The following is a 16462-nucleotide window of genomic DNA, read 5'->3' as shown; positions in this document are numbered from 1 at the left end:
AATATGATTTAAAATTTTAATAAAAATAATATATAAATTTAATAAAAAAATATATTTTATATTTAATATATTAATAAAATTTTAAGATAATAATATTTTATATTTTATATTTATTTAATACAATACAAACTAGGAGTAAGAAAAACAATGAAAAGAATTAAAAATCTATTTAAAATTATAATATTTAATTCGATTTAAATAGATTTTTTTTAGTTTATATTAAGTTTAGATATTATATATATATATATAGATTTAGATTGAATTTCGAATTAAAAGATAAAAAATTTAAAAAAATTAAATCAAATTAAATTATATATTTTTATTAGTTTTTATCTTTTTTAAATTTTTATAAAATAAAAATAACAATTTTATATCAAAATTTATTTAAATATATTAAAATAATATATAAAAATCAAATTTAAAAATTTAAAAATCAATAAATCAAAACAAATCAAATTAATAAAATTTTATTCTATTTAAATTAAATAAAATTAAAAATCAATTTAAATTTAATTTAAATTTTAAAATTTTATAATATTATATAATATTTAAAAAATTAAATTAAATTCGATTCAATAAATTATTACCCCTAATACAAACACAATATTCATAAATTAACAAGTTCAAGTGATCCTAAAAGTTAAAAAATAAAAAATAAAAAAAGGTAATCCTAAGGGTTACTAATTTTGGAAGACGAAAAGAAAGCGAGGGCGAGAAATAATTGAAGGATAGGCAGATGCCGTGGGTCCTAAAAATTTGCATAAAGGACAAAAAAGCAACAGATAAAGACAAGGACAACCGGGTCAGATCTCCCTTGTCATTGCGTAGATCTTAATTCTTATCACGACTCCCTGTCCCTGCCACAAAATCCTCCCACTTGCAAATCCAAATCCCAATCCCTTGAACCTCACCATTTCGTCTCCTACTTTTTCTGTCTAATGGAGGGAACTTGTCCCCCTTTTTATTTTTCTTTTTTCATTTATTATTGTTTTCTTAAGGAGACTCAACTGCCCTTCTGATGTTTCGGTTCTGTTAAAAACCTAAATTTTATTTTATACATGTCTAATTATATTTTAAATATAACTTTAAATTAAATTATTTAAATATCCATTATTAAATTATCTTTTTCTCGTCCCTACAACCTTCTTTATCATCTTGTCTTGTCTTTTTTTTTTTTTCTTTCTTTTTACTTGCATCCGTCCTTGCCAAACCCAAAACTCAACTTAAAATTTGTAGTATCCCATATAATGTTAAAATGAAGGTGAATTTGAGAAAACCAAATGTAGCATTAAAAATTTTAGATTAAACAATTAGGTAAACTGATTTTAATCCTAAATTTGTATATTTTGAAAACACTTTTTCGGAATATAAATGTAGTATCCAAAATTTCATTTTTAAAAATCTCTATAAGTAACCGGATATGAATTGTCGAAAATCTTTTTATATTTTTATAAATAAATTTTTTAAAATTTTTTATGTTATTAGATATACATATCCAATATTATTAAGTAATTTTTGAAATTTTATTTTCAAAAAATTATTTATGAAAATAATTGAAAATTATTGGATATACATTTTTGAAAATTTATACAATATATCATAAATGCATTTTCGAAAAAAAAGTATAAAGTTTTAAAAATGCGTATTTAAAAACTTTTAGAATTTAATGGACATAAATTTCAAAAATCATATCGATAATAATTTTTTTAATTTTTTGTAATATAAACAATCTGAGAATTATGCTAATAGAGTGTAATGAATCACTATAAAATTTTAATACTAAATATGATTGTAATTCTTCATTTACTATTAAAGGGGTAAGTTATGTTTTTGAAATTAACTTTGGAGGCATAAAGATTATGTTTTTATTGTTAGTTTATGTAGATGTGGGATTTGATAATTCAAATTATTTGTAAGTATTTTATAATAGAAAAGCATTAATTTTTTAGACAAGATAGGTTGAAAAGATATTAGTTTTGTGGTTGTAATTAAAAGCTCTGATTTGTGGGGTTCAGACAAGAAACTTAGGATCAAAATTTCGCATGTGAACATAATGAAAAATATATGTAATAAAAAAATAAGGTAAATATATTGATATTTAATATGAAATTTATTGTGAGATTTATTGGTATTTAATATGGAATTTATTGTGAGATTTCTAAGTTTTCGGATAAAAGGTTCCAAAAAATTTTAAGGGTTTTCATAAATGTATTTTTAAAAAAATTTTAAAAATTTATGGAGATGCATTCTTAAAAAAAATTTAAAGGAATCTGAATATATATTTTCGAAAACTTTTAAAAGTTTCAAAATATATATCTTTGAAACTTTTAAAAGTTAATACATTTTCAAAAGTTCTTTTAATTTTTCAAAATGATTTCCAACAATTTAGAAGAGCTTTTAAAAATATATTTTCGGAAGTTATGAATTATGATACTAATTTCATCCAATTTTTTTGAAATTAAAAGATCAAAATAAAAAACAAATGAACTGCCTTTAATTAAAAGTTTTATAATTTGATTTCTCTCGAATTTAAGTTAAATTTTAGGTTGATTCTTAAATTTAAGATTTGAGTTAAGAGCGAACTGAAAAAATACAAGATGTGAGGATGTTTATGAAAAATTGAATTTAATGTGTGAGATATAGCGAATAAAAATGAAGTATTAAAAGTATTATTGGGGATTTATTTAAAATATCCTGTTTTAAACTTATGTTCTTATTTCTTATTTTTTATGATTTTTTTACTTTTTGTTATTAAAAATTATAGAACATCAAATTTATAAACTAAATTAAAATGTATTATATACACTAAAATAAAAAATTTTGTATTAAATTTCGTAAAAATCAACGTAGGCTAAAGATATGTGATGGAGGAAGTAATATGTTATTATTAAAATAACAAAATGTTATTTTATGTTACATTAAAATTAAAAATAAAAAATATATTATTTATTTATGGACAAAATGAAATTGGGCTTGAGGCTAATAATCTATGCACATAACTAGCTTATGTGATTGCCCATGTGTAATTATTTAATCAAATAAAATGGTTAAAAAGAGAATAATTTTATTGGAAAGAATTTAATTTTTCCAATCAAATACCTTCTAAAAAATATAATCTTAGAAGTAATTTAGGATAATAATGATAAATATTTTTATGGAAACGAAGAAAAAAGAAAAGAGCATTCTAAACCAACCAAATGGCAAACGGTCCTTCGAGGAAATTATTCATGTACCAAAATGAAGGGTAGGACCGTAATTATTTGCAAGACTTACGGGTAAATATCTAAAACTTCCCAAAAAACCACTATAAATTGTCTCCCACGACCTCCCCGCAAACCTCAAAAGAAAGAAAAGAAAAAAAAAAAAAAAAAGGCCCCTTTGATTCTTAGCTGGTTTTTCTTAGATTCTTTTTGGTTTTCTTACAATTTTCCCATAGTTTTTGAATTGGTAGTTTAATGAGAATTCTTGTTTAAATTTTTTTATTTTTATTTGTCAGTTTTTTTTTTCTGTATTTGTTTTGGTAGATTAATTGATTTTGGTTTTGATTTTTTTTTTTTTTTTTTTGTGTCTGAGTTTCAGGTTTCGATCGAAAGGTTCAGACAAAAGGGTTTTTTCTTGGAGAGTCAATCGTTTCAAGATTTTTTTTTTTCATCGTGAGTATTAACTTTTCTTCATTGTTACTTATATATTTATTTATTTATTTGTCAATTGAGATTGCTATGTTCTTTTAAGCCTTTAATTTTGTATTCTTTTCCTTGTGTTAATTTTTCTTTTAATTTTTTGATTGATTATTCGTTGTTGATAAGATTTGTTTATCTATTGTTTTAATGAAAGGAAGAGCCTGGACTTTTTTACAATAAAAGTTTGAAAATTCCTTGAATAATAAAAATTACTCAGAAGACATATATATATATATATGTATTATAATTCATCTATATATACAGGCGTTCGAGAAAGTCATTTCTAAAGCTTGTTAATACTAGGGTTGTAATCGATCTAATCTGAGTTGATACGGTAAGATGTTCAAGCTCGACTTGAACTTTGCTGCTTGAAACTCAACTAAAGCTTGATCAAGTTTTAAATTTCAAGTTCAGGCTTGACTCGAAATAAAAATCGAGCTACTCGAGTTCGTTTGATTAGGCTCGTTTGATAAAAATGAACTCGATTTTTATGCTCAATTTCAAGCTTGATTATATGTTTGAACTCGAGTTCGAGCTTGAATTGATATATAAGGGTAAAATATTAATTTTTTAATTAAAATAAAAAATATATTAAAATTTAAACGCTTGATTAGGTTTGTGATACTTAAACTTGGTTCGCATGACAAGTCGAGTTGCTCAAGCTCGAGCACGACTCAACAGTGATCCAGCCAAACCTGATTAGCTTGCTAGCATTGATGTATCATTTACACCCCTAGTTAATACTGAATATATACTTGTTATCAGCAATATCATGAAACAGGAAATTAAGAGAAAAAGAAAAGAGAAATTGGTAGTTTCATTTAATTTTCGTGATTTGAAATTATGAAATCATACATGCGTGCACACACACGTACTAGTACAAATTAATGAAGGAGTCCTAAAATCATGAAGTAGATAATGCTTTCAAACAGACCTGTGAGAGAGACTAAAACTTCTCAACTTTGCAAGGAGTGAGCTTTGCAATCATGATGCCATTCAATTGACTTTGTAGTTTAAAATGAGATGGAGAAGTTTGGATTAGTTCTGCACTTGTATGACCAAAAGCATTGGAGTTTTGTCCGTGTATTTAATGTAAACAACAGATTAAACAATCTACTAGGAGTATTATTGTGTTAGTTATCTTGTTCAATGAAAATGACAGTGTTTGGAAATGCACAATTATTATTGTTGTAAAGGTTTGGAAATTGAGCTGATGTCTATGTCTTTTTCTTTCTATTTTTGAGAATTGCCAATAAAAAGAGGAATAATATCAATTATTATTTCTTTGCTTGTTTCACTGCCTTGTGGACCGTTGGTTGGTGCATCTGAATTATTTGCATTTTTCAGAGTATCTTAAATGATTGATACATCATTTGGTTAATTTATATTTGGTTACATCTTAATTATTTGACGTTGTTGTAGTGCTTAATTTTTATTTGGGTGGTTCTATCAGGAAAGACTGAATGATCTAATGGAGTCCAAGGGTGGGAAAAAGAAGTCTAGTAGTAGTAGTAAATCATTGTACTACGAAGCTCCTTTCGGTTACAGCATTGAAGACGTTCGACCTCACGGTGGAATCAAGAAATTCAGATCTGCTGCTTACTCCAATGTGAGTTTTTGTTCTTGAAATTTTCTTGGTTAATATTTCATCATATAAATACTGATAGAATCTTTTAATTGACATTTTCTGATACTTTTTTTTGTGCAGTGTGTCCGAAAACCATCCTGAGTTTTGTTAAGTTCCAACGTAGCCCCCAAAGCCTCAATCACACTGCAATTATATCTAGTTTGTTTACATACTTCCTTTTTCTCTCGTTCTTCCCTCTTTCAACAGCATTTGTTTCTTTTAAACCAAGATGGCCTTCCCTGTCTCTGCAATTGGATTTGAAGGCTATGAAAAAAGACTTGAGATGTCATTTTTTGACCCTGGTTTCTTTATTGATCCTCAAAGGATGGGCCTACGCTCCTTATCCAAATTACAATTGGATGAAATCCTCAAACCGGCTGAATGCACAATTGTTTCTTCACTGTCAAACAATCATGTCGATTCTTATGTTCTTTCTGAATCGAGCCTTTTTGTGTATCCTTACAAAATCATCATCAAAACTTGTGGGACTACAAAATTGCTCCTTTCAATACCTGCCATTCTGAAGTTGGCCAACAACATTTCACTTTCTGTACGGTCTGTGAGGTACACTCGTGGGAGCTTCATATTTCCTGGGGCTCAACCATTTCCATATCATAACTTCTCTGAGGAAGTGGCGATCCTTGATCGCTATTTTCTTAAGCTTGGTTCTCGTAGAAAGGCTTATATTATGGGTGGTTCTGATAAAACAAAGAAATGGCATGTGTATTCAGCTTCTGTACCAATGAGTCATCATTCACATCCAGTGTATACTTTAGAAATGTGCATGACTGGTTTGGATAGGAAGAAGGCATCTGTCTTCTACAAAACACATGCAAGTTCGGCAGCTTTGATGACCGAGCATTCAGGTATTAGGAAGATTCTTCCAAAGTCCCAGATTTGTGATTTTCAGTTTGACCCTTGTGGTTACTCCATGAATTCAATTGAAAAGGATGCAATTTCAACAATTCATGTCACTCCAGAAGATGGTTTCAGTTATGCAAGTTTTGAGGCAGCTGGTTATGATTTTGAAACTGTGAATTTGAATCAACTGATTGAGAGGGTTTTGAGTTGTTTCAAGCCGACTGAGTTCTCTGTATGTTTACATTCTGACATAAATGGAGATGACCTAGGGCAAAGGATCCCACTTCATGTGAGTGGATACTGTTGTGAAGAAAGGAGCTTTGAACTGCTTGGGAATGGCGGTTCAGTCATTTACTACAGCTTTGTTGGTGCTGATGTGTGTGTGTCTCCTAGGTCGATTCTAAAATGCTGCTGGAGTGAGGATGAGAAGGATGAGCAAGTTGAAAGGTTTTGGCCTGTGCCATACCATTTGAGTGCTCTATAGCTTTGGATACTTGACATTAGAAGGTGAATCTGAGTGCAACATTCAATTGTTGAAAGTAAGGAGGAGAAGGAGGAGGATGTGCAACTGAAATTATGTTTAGTTTTTATATTTGTTTCTGTTGTTTTTCTTGAATAAATGTTGTGGGGTTATGTGGTGAGAAGAGGCATATAATATATATAGCCATGCTTTTAAGTTTCTTTTATGCTCCTGTATTTGGGCTATTAAGTGCCAATGCCAGATGGAACTGGAGAATAAATTGTGCTATGTGTTATAATACTTTTCATTGTGTTTATTATCTTTTGTTTTGACTATGAATTAATTGAGTAGACGATATATTGAGACCTTCCTAAAAGTTAGCATTAGCACGCATTACTAGATACTTCACTTTTATAGAAGGAATTTTTTATTTATATTAGCATCATTTTCATTGATGAAATTTATTGATATAATTTTTCATCGATTATAAAAAAATTTAATAATATTATTTCATCAATGATATAAAAAATCTATCGACAATTGTTGTCAGAAATTTGATCAGTAATTTGTTGATAAATTTTTTTGATAATTTATAGATAATTGATTCATAAATAATCACTAAATAACGTTTTTCATCAGTAATATTTATTTTTTAATTATATTTAATATATTTTATTTATAATTTTTTTCATTTTATTTTAATTTTTTAATTTATTTTTAAATAATTATATAAATATTAAATATATATAAATAAAATAAATAAATAAACAAAATGCTCCATTTTATTTATAAAAAAATATAAAATATTTTACAAAATTATTTATGAATTTTATTAAATAAAAATACAAAAAATACATATATGTTACAAATTTTGTACAAACATTTGATGATACACGTAAATTAAATAAACAAGTACTTTCAATATACAATAATAAAAATAGTTACAAAATAGGTAAAAAAAAATTAAAATATAAATAGAAACAAGGCAAGTAATTTTCCCAGATAACGAGTTTGGGAAGACTGACGTTTACTTGTACAAGGAAAGCCATGTCAACCACAATGTCGTAATTACACCAATGACAAGCCCCAAATCTCCATTATCAACAGTAGAACCTATGTCAATATCAACCTATGGAGGGAAATGAACAAGTAAACCCATATCAATCATAAGGATCGCTACTTGAATCAAAGTATTGGCAGGATAATTTTTGCAGATAAAAGGAACCTGTATAAGAAATGGTCTACTTCATAATACAATATATGCAAAACTGTAATTTGAGGCAGCTATGGTAGAAACATGGCTGACAGATTTCTTATACATGCTTTAAAGGATCATATCAAAGGCAAATTCACTGTGGCTGGGTTGGGAACGGTCTTTAACTTTAAAACAGCAAAATCCAATGTAATATGACCAATTCACCTTTTTATGCCTTAAAATGCATATATTCAAGCTTGGGTACATAAAAGGAAATCAAAGGTGTTGGTGCCGAGCCCCTACCTCGGGGTGTTCTTGGAAAGGCAAAAGAGAAGAAAAGAGCGGTTAGAGGTAAAAGCAGAATGTGTTTTCTGCTATTGCACTTTGACGCAAGTTAAAAAAATTCAGATAAAAAAAAGGGTAAAAAAGAGAAATGGAATAGAATCAATTTACCTTAATGATGCTTGGACCTCCATATTTATATATAAATTATGAGAGATCATTGGGAGACAAAAAAAATAATGTCGTATTAATGTGGCACTGAACATATCAGATTGACTTGACATACCCTTATACTCTTTTTGACCATCACATGCCTCAAACAAAAGGATTTGAGAAAATTTTCGAGAACATAACTGTGAACCTGCAGAGAATCTAATATGTGAAACTAACGCTACATTTTCTTGTAGTATAATGAAAACCAATCCTTAAAATGCTCGAGCAGAATTTCCACTATCCTGTTCAGCAATTGCTAATGAGAGTCTAGATAGCATGTTGCCCAAATTCAAGAGGGCTGTACAGATAATCAATAAGATTTACAGCATTAATTTATTGTCCCTAAAACACAGGAGCTTTTCCGAATATTTGTCAGTTCAAAAAGAGTAATCATTGATAAATGGACAATTTTTCAGCTACAGATTTCATTTACCTAGTTTTGTCTCACAAACTCTAATACACACCACCGTTCTCGATGACATATCGCTAGTACCTCAAGAGTCAGCTTTGATATCAAATGTCAGGGTCTACACTAATTCGTGAGGTATTGTCCGCTTTGATTTGCTGCCTCACAGTTTTATCCCATAAAAAGCAGCTAACAAGATGAACGGGTGTGAATCCTTATATCCCAAAATCAACTCTAGTACACAATTGATGTGGGATTCATGGCTCTTCTCTAGTACCATGACATCAAGTGTGTGATATGGACTTGGTAGACTAATAAACAACAGATGACAAGAATTATGGAGGCACAATTACAATGAAGAGTGCTTCCAACTGTCTCAAATGTCCTGATTTAAGCATTAAACAAAACACAGCAAAGAAAGATAGACACCTTTGGCACTGATGGAATACGCTTCAGCCTCTATTGCGGAATTCATCATCATCATCAACAAACCGATGCAAATGGGATCCGGGTACTAATTCCCTTGTCACAAAATAGAATACCATACTATAGTGTGTTGACTCAGGAACCTGGTACAAAAACAACATAATCCACTCAACCTACTGATCCATCAATTTAAGATACAACATTACCTGCATCATGAAGACTTACTTGAAAATTAAAGGACCAAAGAGAAAAGCCGCTTTTCTGAAGCAAACTACAAAGACAGAAGAAAGGAGGACCAAAGACCTGTAAAATATACTTCATAAAAAAAGTTGATATTGACAATCCAAGAAAAACTCAAGCAGTACATACTTAGCCTTTTAGGAATAGATGAACCATCAGTTCTGATCCAACAAGAAACCAACCAAACAAACTTGGTCAGGGTCGAATATAGTTTTGATAATTCATAACCATACCACAGATATCAGCCTAGCATGCTCGGTTATCAGTTCATTCATTCAACTGACAGGTTATAAGTTTAAAGTGACTTCTTATTCGTTCTTTTTTTTTTTTTTTTTTTTCATAGAAAAAGGCAGCTTGCTCATGATAGTAACATTACCATGTTACCCTGATTTGAAGTTCCTTTTACTAAATTTACTGATCCAAGTTAATCCTTCATTATTTCCATTAAAAACATATAAGTAAAAATTTTTGTACTTTCTAGACAATGAAATGACTGAAAATTTCAAATAAATAATTTTTTTTTTTGAAAAGAAAATAGAAAGGAAAAGAAAACAATAGCCAGGAAATATAGTGTTTACCTGAAAGCAGAATTGTTCCATTACAACTTGCTTAAGCCTGATTCTGTACTTGGCCAAATTAATCTTAATGAAATTTTTTTACAACTTGCTTAAGCCTATCATCCACATGCTCCACATCTAAACCAATAAACCAAGATCCCAATGAAGCTTAAGCCTATCATCCACATGCTCCACATCTAAACTGATAAACCAAGATCCCAATGAAACATCTTCATTAGCATATTTATGTAGTACATTCCTGAGATAGAGCATAATTATTATCACTAGAGGCAATAAAAAAGTTTCGACACTTCTTGAAGCATCTGAGATTAGAACTTTGGAATTGAACATGTGGAAGCCCATGATTCTACAGCTTGACACATGCAACTGGAACTAAAGCTTCTTTGTTTTAGTTGCTAGTTCAGTAATGGGATAGACTAGCTTCCTCTTAGTTGAAGTGCACACATCAACATATCAAATATAACAGGGTTGAAATCAAACCAAAGAGAAAAGAAAAGTATGAACTCACTGATTTATTGATATGTAAGTGGCCTATTCCTTCGCTATAGCATACAGCTGCCCTGCAGCATGTTGAAAATATTTGTTTCCAACTTCACCAAATTTCCAGTACTCAGATTCATGTTATTTCACTTTCCTATTAAATAAAGAGCATATAAATAAGAATAACCAAATATTGCCAATATCTTAATATAAGCTAATTTAGTAAGCACAGCACTCTGCTTACTTTCGAGCAAGAACAGGACCAGACTACCAGACTTCATGCAGCTGATATAAACTCTAGGTTTCTTTCTTTGTCCAGCTAAAGTCATGCCAAGTGTTGCTGCAGTGTATTTAAAGCATATAAACTCAATAAGGAGTGAATTAATTTTATTCAAGGTAGTAGCTAAGCAATTTATCATAGATCTAATAACTTTGATTGAAAAAAATTGTCTTAACCTTCTAGACAGCATGCAAGCTCTTGCCTTTAAATTGAAAGGCGATAACTAAAATGTTTATCAACTAAATCCAGTGACACTGAATCACTAAAACATTGTAAATGCATTTCCCTTATGGCACCAACCAACAGTGTTTACAGGAATTTAGCAAGTTGATGACATTAGTCATTATTTCTGTTCCAGGTAGTTAATGTACACTTGCCAGTTGCCACATTTTTATCCCATATTCATCTTCGAAGCCACATTTCCTTCTTTCAACTTCACTTTCTGAGCATTTTTATATTAACATGATTACTTTCAGTTTTCTCATGAACAGATAAAAGCAAAAGGCTTTTAGTTCTTTTAAAACTATTATCATCATCATATTCCTAATAAAACTCGGATAATAAATTCATCTCATTCTAAAAAGGAAATTAAGGCATATTCACAAAGGAATTACGTTATGTACAAAGATTTCTACACATGCAAAATGAAAGAACAAAGTTTTGTTTACCTAGATTTACATGAACATCATCATCAACTTTGACATAAAATTCCACATCCCACAAGGAAACAGCAGTGGCAAAATAAGTTTTTGTCTTGGCTGACTACTCCAGGTAGCCCTCAATGTATTGCTGCTTTTATTATGAACAAGGCCCGTTAAATATTTTTCTATGGTCTATTCACACTTACAAATACATTAAGATTACTGGATAAAAGTAACCACTAATAACAACAGAAAGAATGGGACAGAACAGAAGTATTACCAATCTCAGAAAATCTCCATGCACCCTTTCCTGGGCTTCAATGGCTTTATCAAGAATTCCACCTGATGTTGAACTGCAGAAAAGGCCAACCAAATAATTCAGTTTTCTACTTCTTACTTTACGCTCAAACAGTTAACCAACACATGAGAGTTCTTCACTAAAGAATCATTGGAACTTGCAATTTTTGTGAAGATAAAACAATCAGACTCAAGTTAGTTGGCAACATTAAGCAAGAAGCTTTTACATGCAGTTGCTGGAGAAAGTATAGCAAAGAGCAAAGTATTTTAGAAGGATTAGACAGTATGGGCAGAAAAGGAGGAAATTACCTGCAACCTATAACGAAGTGTATGATGACACCTTTCTCTTCCACCAATTTTTTTCACTTCTTGGCTGGGACATTTATAGTAAGATTCCATTTATCATATATCAAGAGGAAGATCAGAGGAAAAAAAAAGAACCATTAAACTAAATAATTCCATGAAAAGAGTTAATTCACCTTGAGGCATCCAAGTTGCACGCACTGTATCTCTCTGCTTACGACTACCAAAAGCAGTATTGATTCCTATAGCCATAAAATATTTTCTTTTTAAAGTTGATTCAACATTCTTCAAGTCCTCAGATATCAGAAGGACTTTCAAAATTGTCTCGCATTCTGCCCTAGCAGCCACTAATCTCATCTCCAACTCTGAAATGGCTTTATCCACAGTCCTGCATTCCATGTACGGTAATAAGTTGGGCATTTAAGGCCACATTAGAGTACAATACCTCAAATCCAGAAGTAACAAACATCAGCTTGGCTTACTGGAAAGAATGCTGGGACCCTGAAATGCCTCTAGAGCTATTGGCTTCATTCTTTAAAACCTTCTATGTTTGAAAAAAGAATGAATATTACAAACAATCAGTTAGCAGTTAATAAAATCCAGATAGCAAAGTTTAGCAATAAACTGAAGAGAAAAGTTAAGGCGATACAAGCTATTAGAGTAAAAATTGCTACTCTAGTAAAACATATGGCTAACCCTTGTTTCTTTCATGCCAACAAGCAGGCTCTTCAAAGCTCACGCATATAGATAAGTAAAACCTGGGACAAAAAACACTCACAATTTTCAGATCACAGTCCACAAATTGTTCATCCCCAATTCTAGATGTCCCGTGCACATCCTGAAACAGTATTTTGCATAATTAAAATGATCAGCATATTCTATAAGTAAGCCATGGCAAAATTAAATCTTGAACAAACTGTATCTTTAGACGTCTCACTTTTCTGGAACATTAACAAAAGAAGTTCCAAACGCACAACAAGAAGTTATACAGTATGGTAACAAATTCTTTTTAGTAGAGATAACAAATATTAACCAACACCTGTATCAATCTAGATAGCTTTGTTTAGGCAAAGGTTTTGAGTTCTTCATTTTTAACAATATGATGCAGAAAATCTAGTGGTTTTTTCCCCTGCTATAATCTCCTAGAAATTACCAAGTAAAAAGACAAAATGAAGTAAATACAAATCTTTAGATTTCAGACAGTTAAGACTTTATTGTAGCACAATTCAAACTATAACTCACAGCTACTAACTTCAGCACTTAATCTTCACTACAGCTTTCCCGTTGCAAAAGGGAGGTTGAGAAAATATTACAGTACAAGGGAAAAAGGTGCAAAGGAATTGAAAGAGACCAAACTTAGTTCTATCCTACCCAGATTAAGAACAGCAGAGAGAGAAACATGTACATAGTTTTAACCCACTAAAGCCACCATTCCTGGAAGCGGTACAATGCAAATAATTAGTTAACAGTAGTTTGCTCCAGAATCACTTATAGCAAACAATTAAAGAAAGAAAGTCCTAATACTAAATTTATTTATTTTTGGATAACTTAACATTCATACACAATAATTATCACAATTTACAAGCAAAGTACTTCCTACAACTCACGAGATCTGCCAAATTCTCAAATGGACCAAAATGCATCATTTAATCGGGCAACCAGAAAAAAAAAGAGAAAAAAAAGCAACTAAAAACTGCAAATTGAGGGCTAAAACAAATGAAACAATAGAAAATGGACACAAGATAGTGGAGGCTGCTATATAGCATTTTCCAATCTGTGGTTAATTTGAAGCCAGAAGAAAAGAAGAAATTAACATTAATATTTTTATTCGTACCAATCCTCTTCGAATAAATATATATATATATATATATATATATATATTTGAAGTATTCATTATAAAAATTTATTGATTGAAATCAATTTTTAAAAGCCACCACCAAAAAATGTTTTATTCCCCTACACTTCAACAGAATCGTATTCGAGTTTTGGGTCTATATAAACAAATTGTGTTGCAAAAGAAAAACAAACCAACCAAGCTAGGCAAGCCTGCTCTCTATTATCACTCTGTCATAAACCTCAAAAACCCCAATGCAAGCCACAAAGGATAACAAGGATCAGAAAAACAAATTGGAACAAGTTTTTCGAGCTTACTCGAAGCAAGGCAGCCTCAACAGGAACCAGCTCAAGGATGCTTTTGAACATCTAGGTGCACTAATGCCAAACAAGCAAGTTGAAGAGGCCATGGACGTTGCTGATAAAAATAAGGACAATTTGATCGACTGCACCAATGATGAGCTCGATTCCCTTGTAGAATATGCTTACAATAAAGGTTTCAGCAGTTCCATTTGAGTACCGATGGATCAACTTTCAGCGTAATTATGGGATGTTTATGACTGCTGAAAAATAAATACACAGCTTTGGGTCTTTTTCCTTCATGCTATCTCAAAAATATGATAAAACCAAAATAAAATAAAATCCCATGTTTTTATTTTTAAAGTTTGTAATTCTCTCTGTAATTTTACATGCTTACAAGTTAGATTGTATGTATGAACTATCAAGTACCATAACGTGTTGTTCATATGATAAATTACGGACTAATATTTTTATTATTTAAAATATAGGTAAAAAATTCAAGAAAACTTAAAAGTAAACTTACTCGAGAGGAAAGCAGACAGTGTACAATATACGTATCTATATATATATATATATATATATATGAATTTAATTTAAATATTTAACTTTTTTTATTTTTACACACACTTACACATGCATTTGCACACGCATATTGTTTGACAAAAAATTTTATGTATTGATGCCAATATCAACAAGCAAAAGAAAATTATACTCTGATGAAAATTAAAATAACAAAGTGAGTTAAATTATTTGGGTGGGCTCAGCCCAACCCCAATAAAATCCAACAGCGCTGAATTCAAAATAATTTTATATTATTTTTATAAAATTTATTTAATTAAAAAACTAAATAAAGGTGACACGTGAATATCTCAATTGGCTTTTTTTTCTCACTAAATTTATCTAAAAAAATATAAAAACAAAAACAATAGAAAAACAAAAACAAAAACAAAAATCTAATAATAATAATTTTTTTAATATAATACATGTATATAAATATAAACATAAAATTAAATTAATAATAAAATATATACATTTACATATATACTATGAGATAACTCAAAACAAAATACCGTAAATTAACGTTTTACCTCTCTTTACTTTTCTAAAAACCTAATTTGACTCGATTTGATATCGATTTTTTTACAAAAATATTCATATCAAATCGAGATAGATTGAAATTCATCAGATACTAATTATTTTACTATCTTTATCAATTGTCTTATTTTGTTATAAAATTTATCTAATTAAAAAATTAAAATAAAAAAATATAAAAGAAAAAAAAACAAATGGTATAATACGAGTTGCTAACCCATACAAATTATGAAAAATAAATAGAAAAGGTGAGAATTATACTATATATATTTGGAATCATTGAACACAAATACATGCATTGCAGCTGATTTTTCAGTGTATTAGATAATATTATTTTGATTAAGTATTGTTTGCATAATGTTAAATGCTTTTATTTAGTACTATTTAATTGTAATACTATTTATTACAATTTAATCATATTGCAAAATATAATATCATTTAAATAATATTGAAATTATATATAGTTAGTAATACAATAGGAGTAATAATTATATAAAATATTATATAAGATGATTATCATTTTATTTTTTTTAGATACAAACTAAATATAATATAAAATGATTATCATTCTATCCTATCTATCATCTTATGTATCAAATATGACTTTACATATTTTTTAATTCATGAGATTGAACTTACATGTTTTTTTATACATTTAAAAATTAAATCAATAATTTAAATTGTATAAACTTTGAGAAAAAATAATTTTGATCAATAAATAAATTATTTTATCATAATATTAATGCACATGAAATATAAGATAAGATAATATTATTTATTCTAATCCTATTCATAATATCATCTTATTCTATCATATCATAATTTTATGTATCAAATATATCTTAAATGATATTAATTAAAATTATTTAATATGAAAAATTTGCCATATAACAATAATATAAATTAATATAACTCTATATTATTTTTTTAAAAAAATATGTAATATAAATCATATTAGTAATGAAAATGTTAATCAATACCTATTGACCTTATTAAGATGATATTTGCAAGAAAATTATATAATTAATATATTGTATTTTCTTGAAAGTGAAAATAATGTATTAAATGGATAAATATATTAAAGAAAAAGTAATTTTCTTTTCATTTTTTTTCTCATCTTTTCAACCAAGTTTACTATATTTTTTATCTTTTCATTTTTCACTCATTCTAGCCTTTTATTTTTATATTTTTTTTATCGATTCTACGAAACAAAGCCTTATGTCTATTTGGTTTGATAACTAAAAAAGAAATAATGCTGATTAACAAAA

General features: G+C 28.9%; 1 protein-coding gene and 1 pseudogene across 2 annotated transcripts; one reads left to right on the top strand and one right to left on the bottom strand.

Moving 5' to 3' along the window:
• Nucleotides 1-3340: 3340 nt before the first annotated feature.
• LOC111305790 (S-adenosylmethionine decarboxylase proenzyme-like) lies at nucleotides 3341-6944 on the top strand. The gene is made up of 4 exons (XM_089751027.1): nucleotides 3341-3447; nucleotides 3580-3653; nucleotides 5134-5300; nucleotides 5491-6944. Exon 4 carries the CDS (start codon nucleotides 5537-5539, stop codon nucleotides 6650-6652), a length of 1116 nt encoding a protein of 371 aa, XP_089607153.1. The 5' UTR covers nucleotides 3341-3447; nucleotides 3580-3653; nucleotides 5134-5300; nucleotides 5491-5536; the 3' UTR covers nucleotides 6653-6944.
• Nucleotides 6945-8699: 1755 nt separating this feature from the next.
• Nucleotides 8700-14541, bottom strand: LOC111306599 (putative beta-1,3-galactosyltransferase 4; annotated as a pseudogene). The gene is made up of 11 exons (XR_016331313.1): nucleotides 14121-14541; nucleotides 12748-12807; nucleotides 12452-12513; nucleotides 12146-12357; nucleotides 11976-12039; nucleotides 11650-11722; nucleotides 11397-11517; nucleotides 10693-10788; nucleotides 10477-10602; nucleotides 9376-10206; nucleotides 8700-9293 (listed from the first exon to the last, which is right to left on the bottom strand). The product of XR_016331313.1 is annotated as a putative beta-1,3-galactosyltransferase 4 (transcript).
• Between the last annotated feature and the right edge of the window lie 1921 nt (nucleotides 14542-16462).

Source organism: Durio zibethinus, chromosome 21 (genome assembly GCF_047325235.1).
Source record: "Durio zibethinus cultivar Kanyao isolate XHJ-2024 chromosome 21, ASM4732523v1, whole genome shotgun sequence".
Lineage (NCBI taxonomy): Eukaryota > Viridiplantae > Streptophyta > Magnoliopsida > Malvales > Malvaceae > Durio > Durio zibethinus.
The sequence above is the reverse complement of the archived record's forward strand: the minus strand, read 5'-3'. Positions and strand labels throughout refer to the sequence as shown.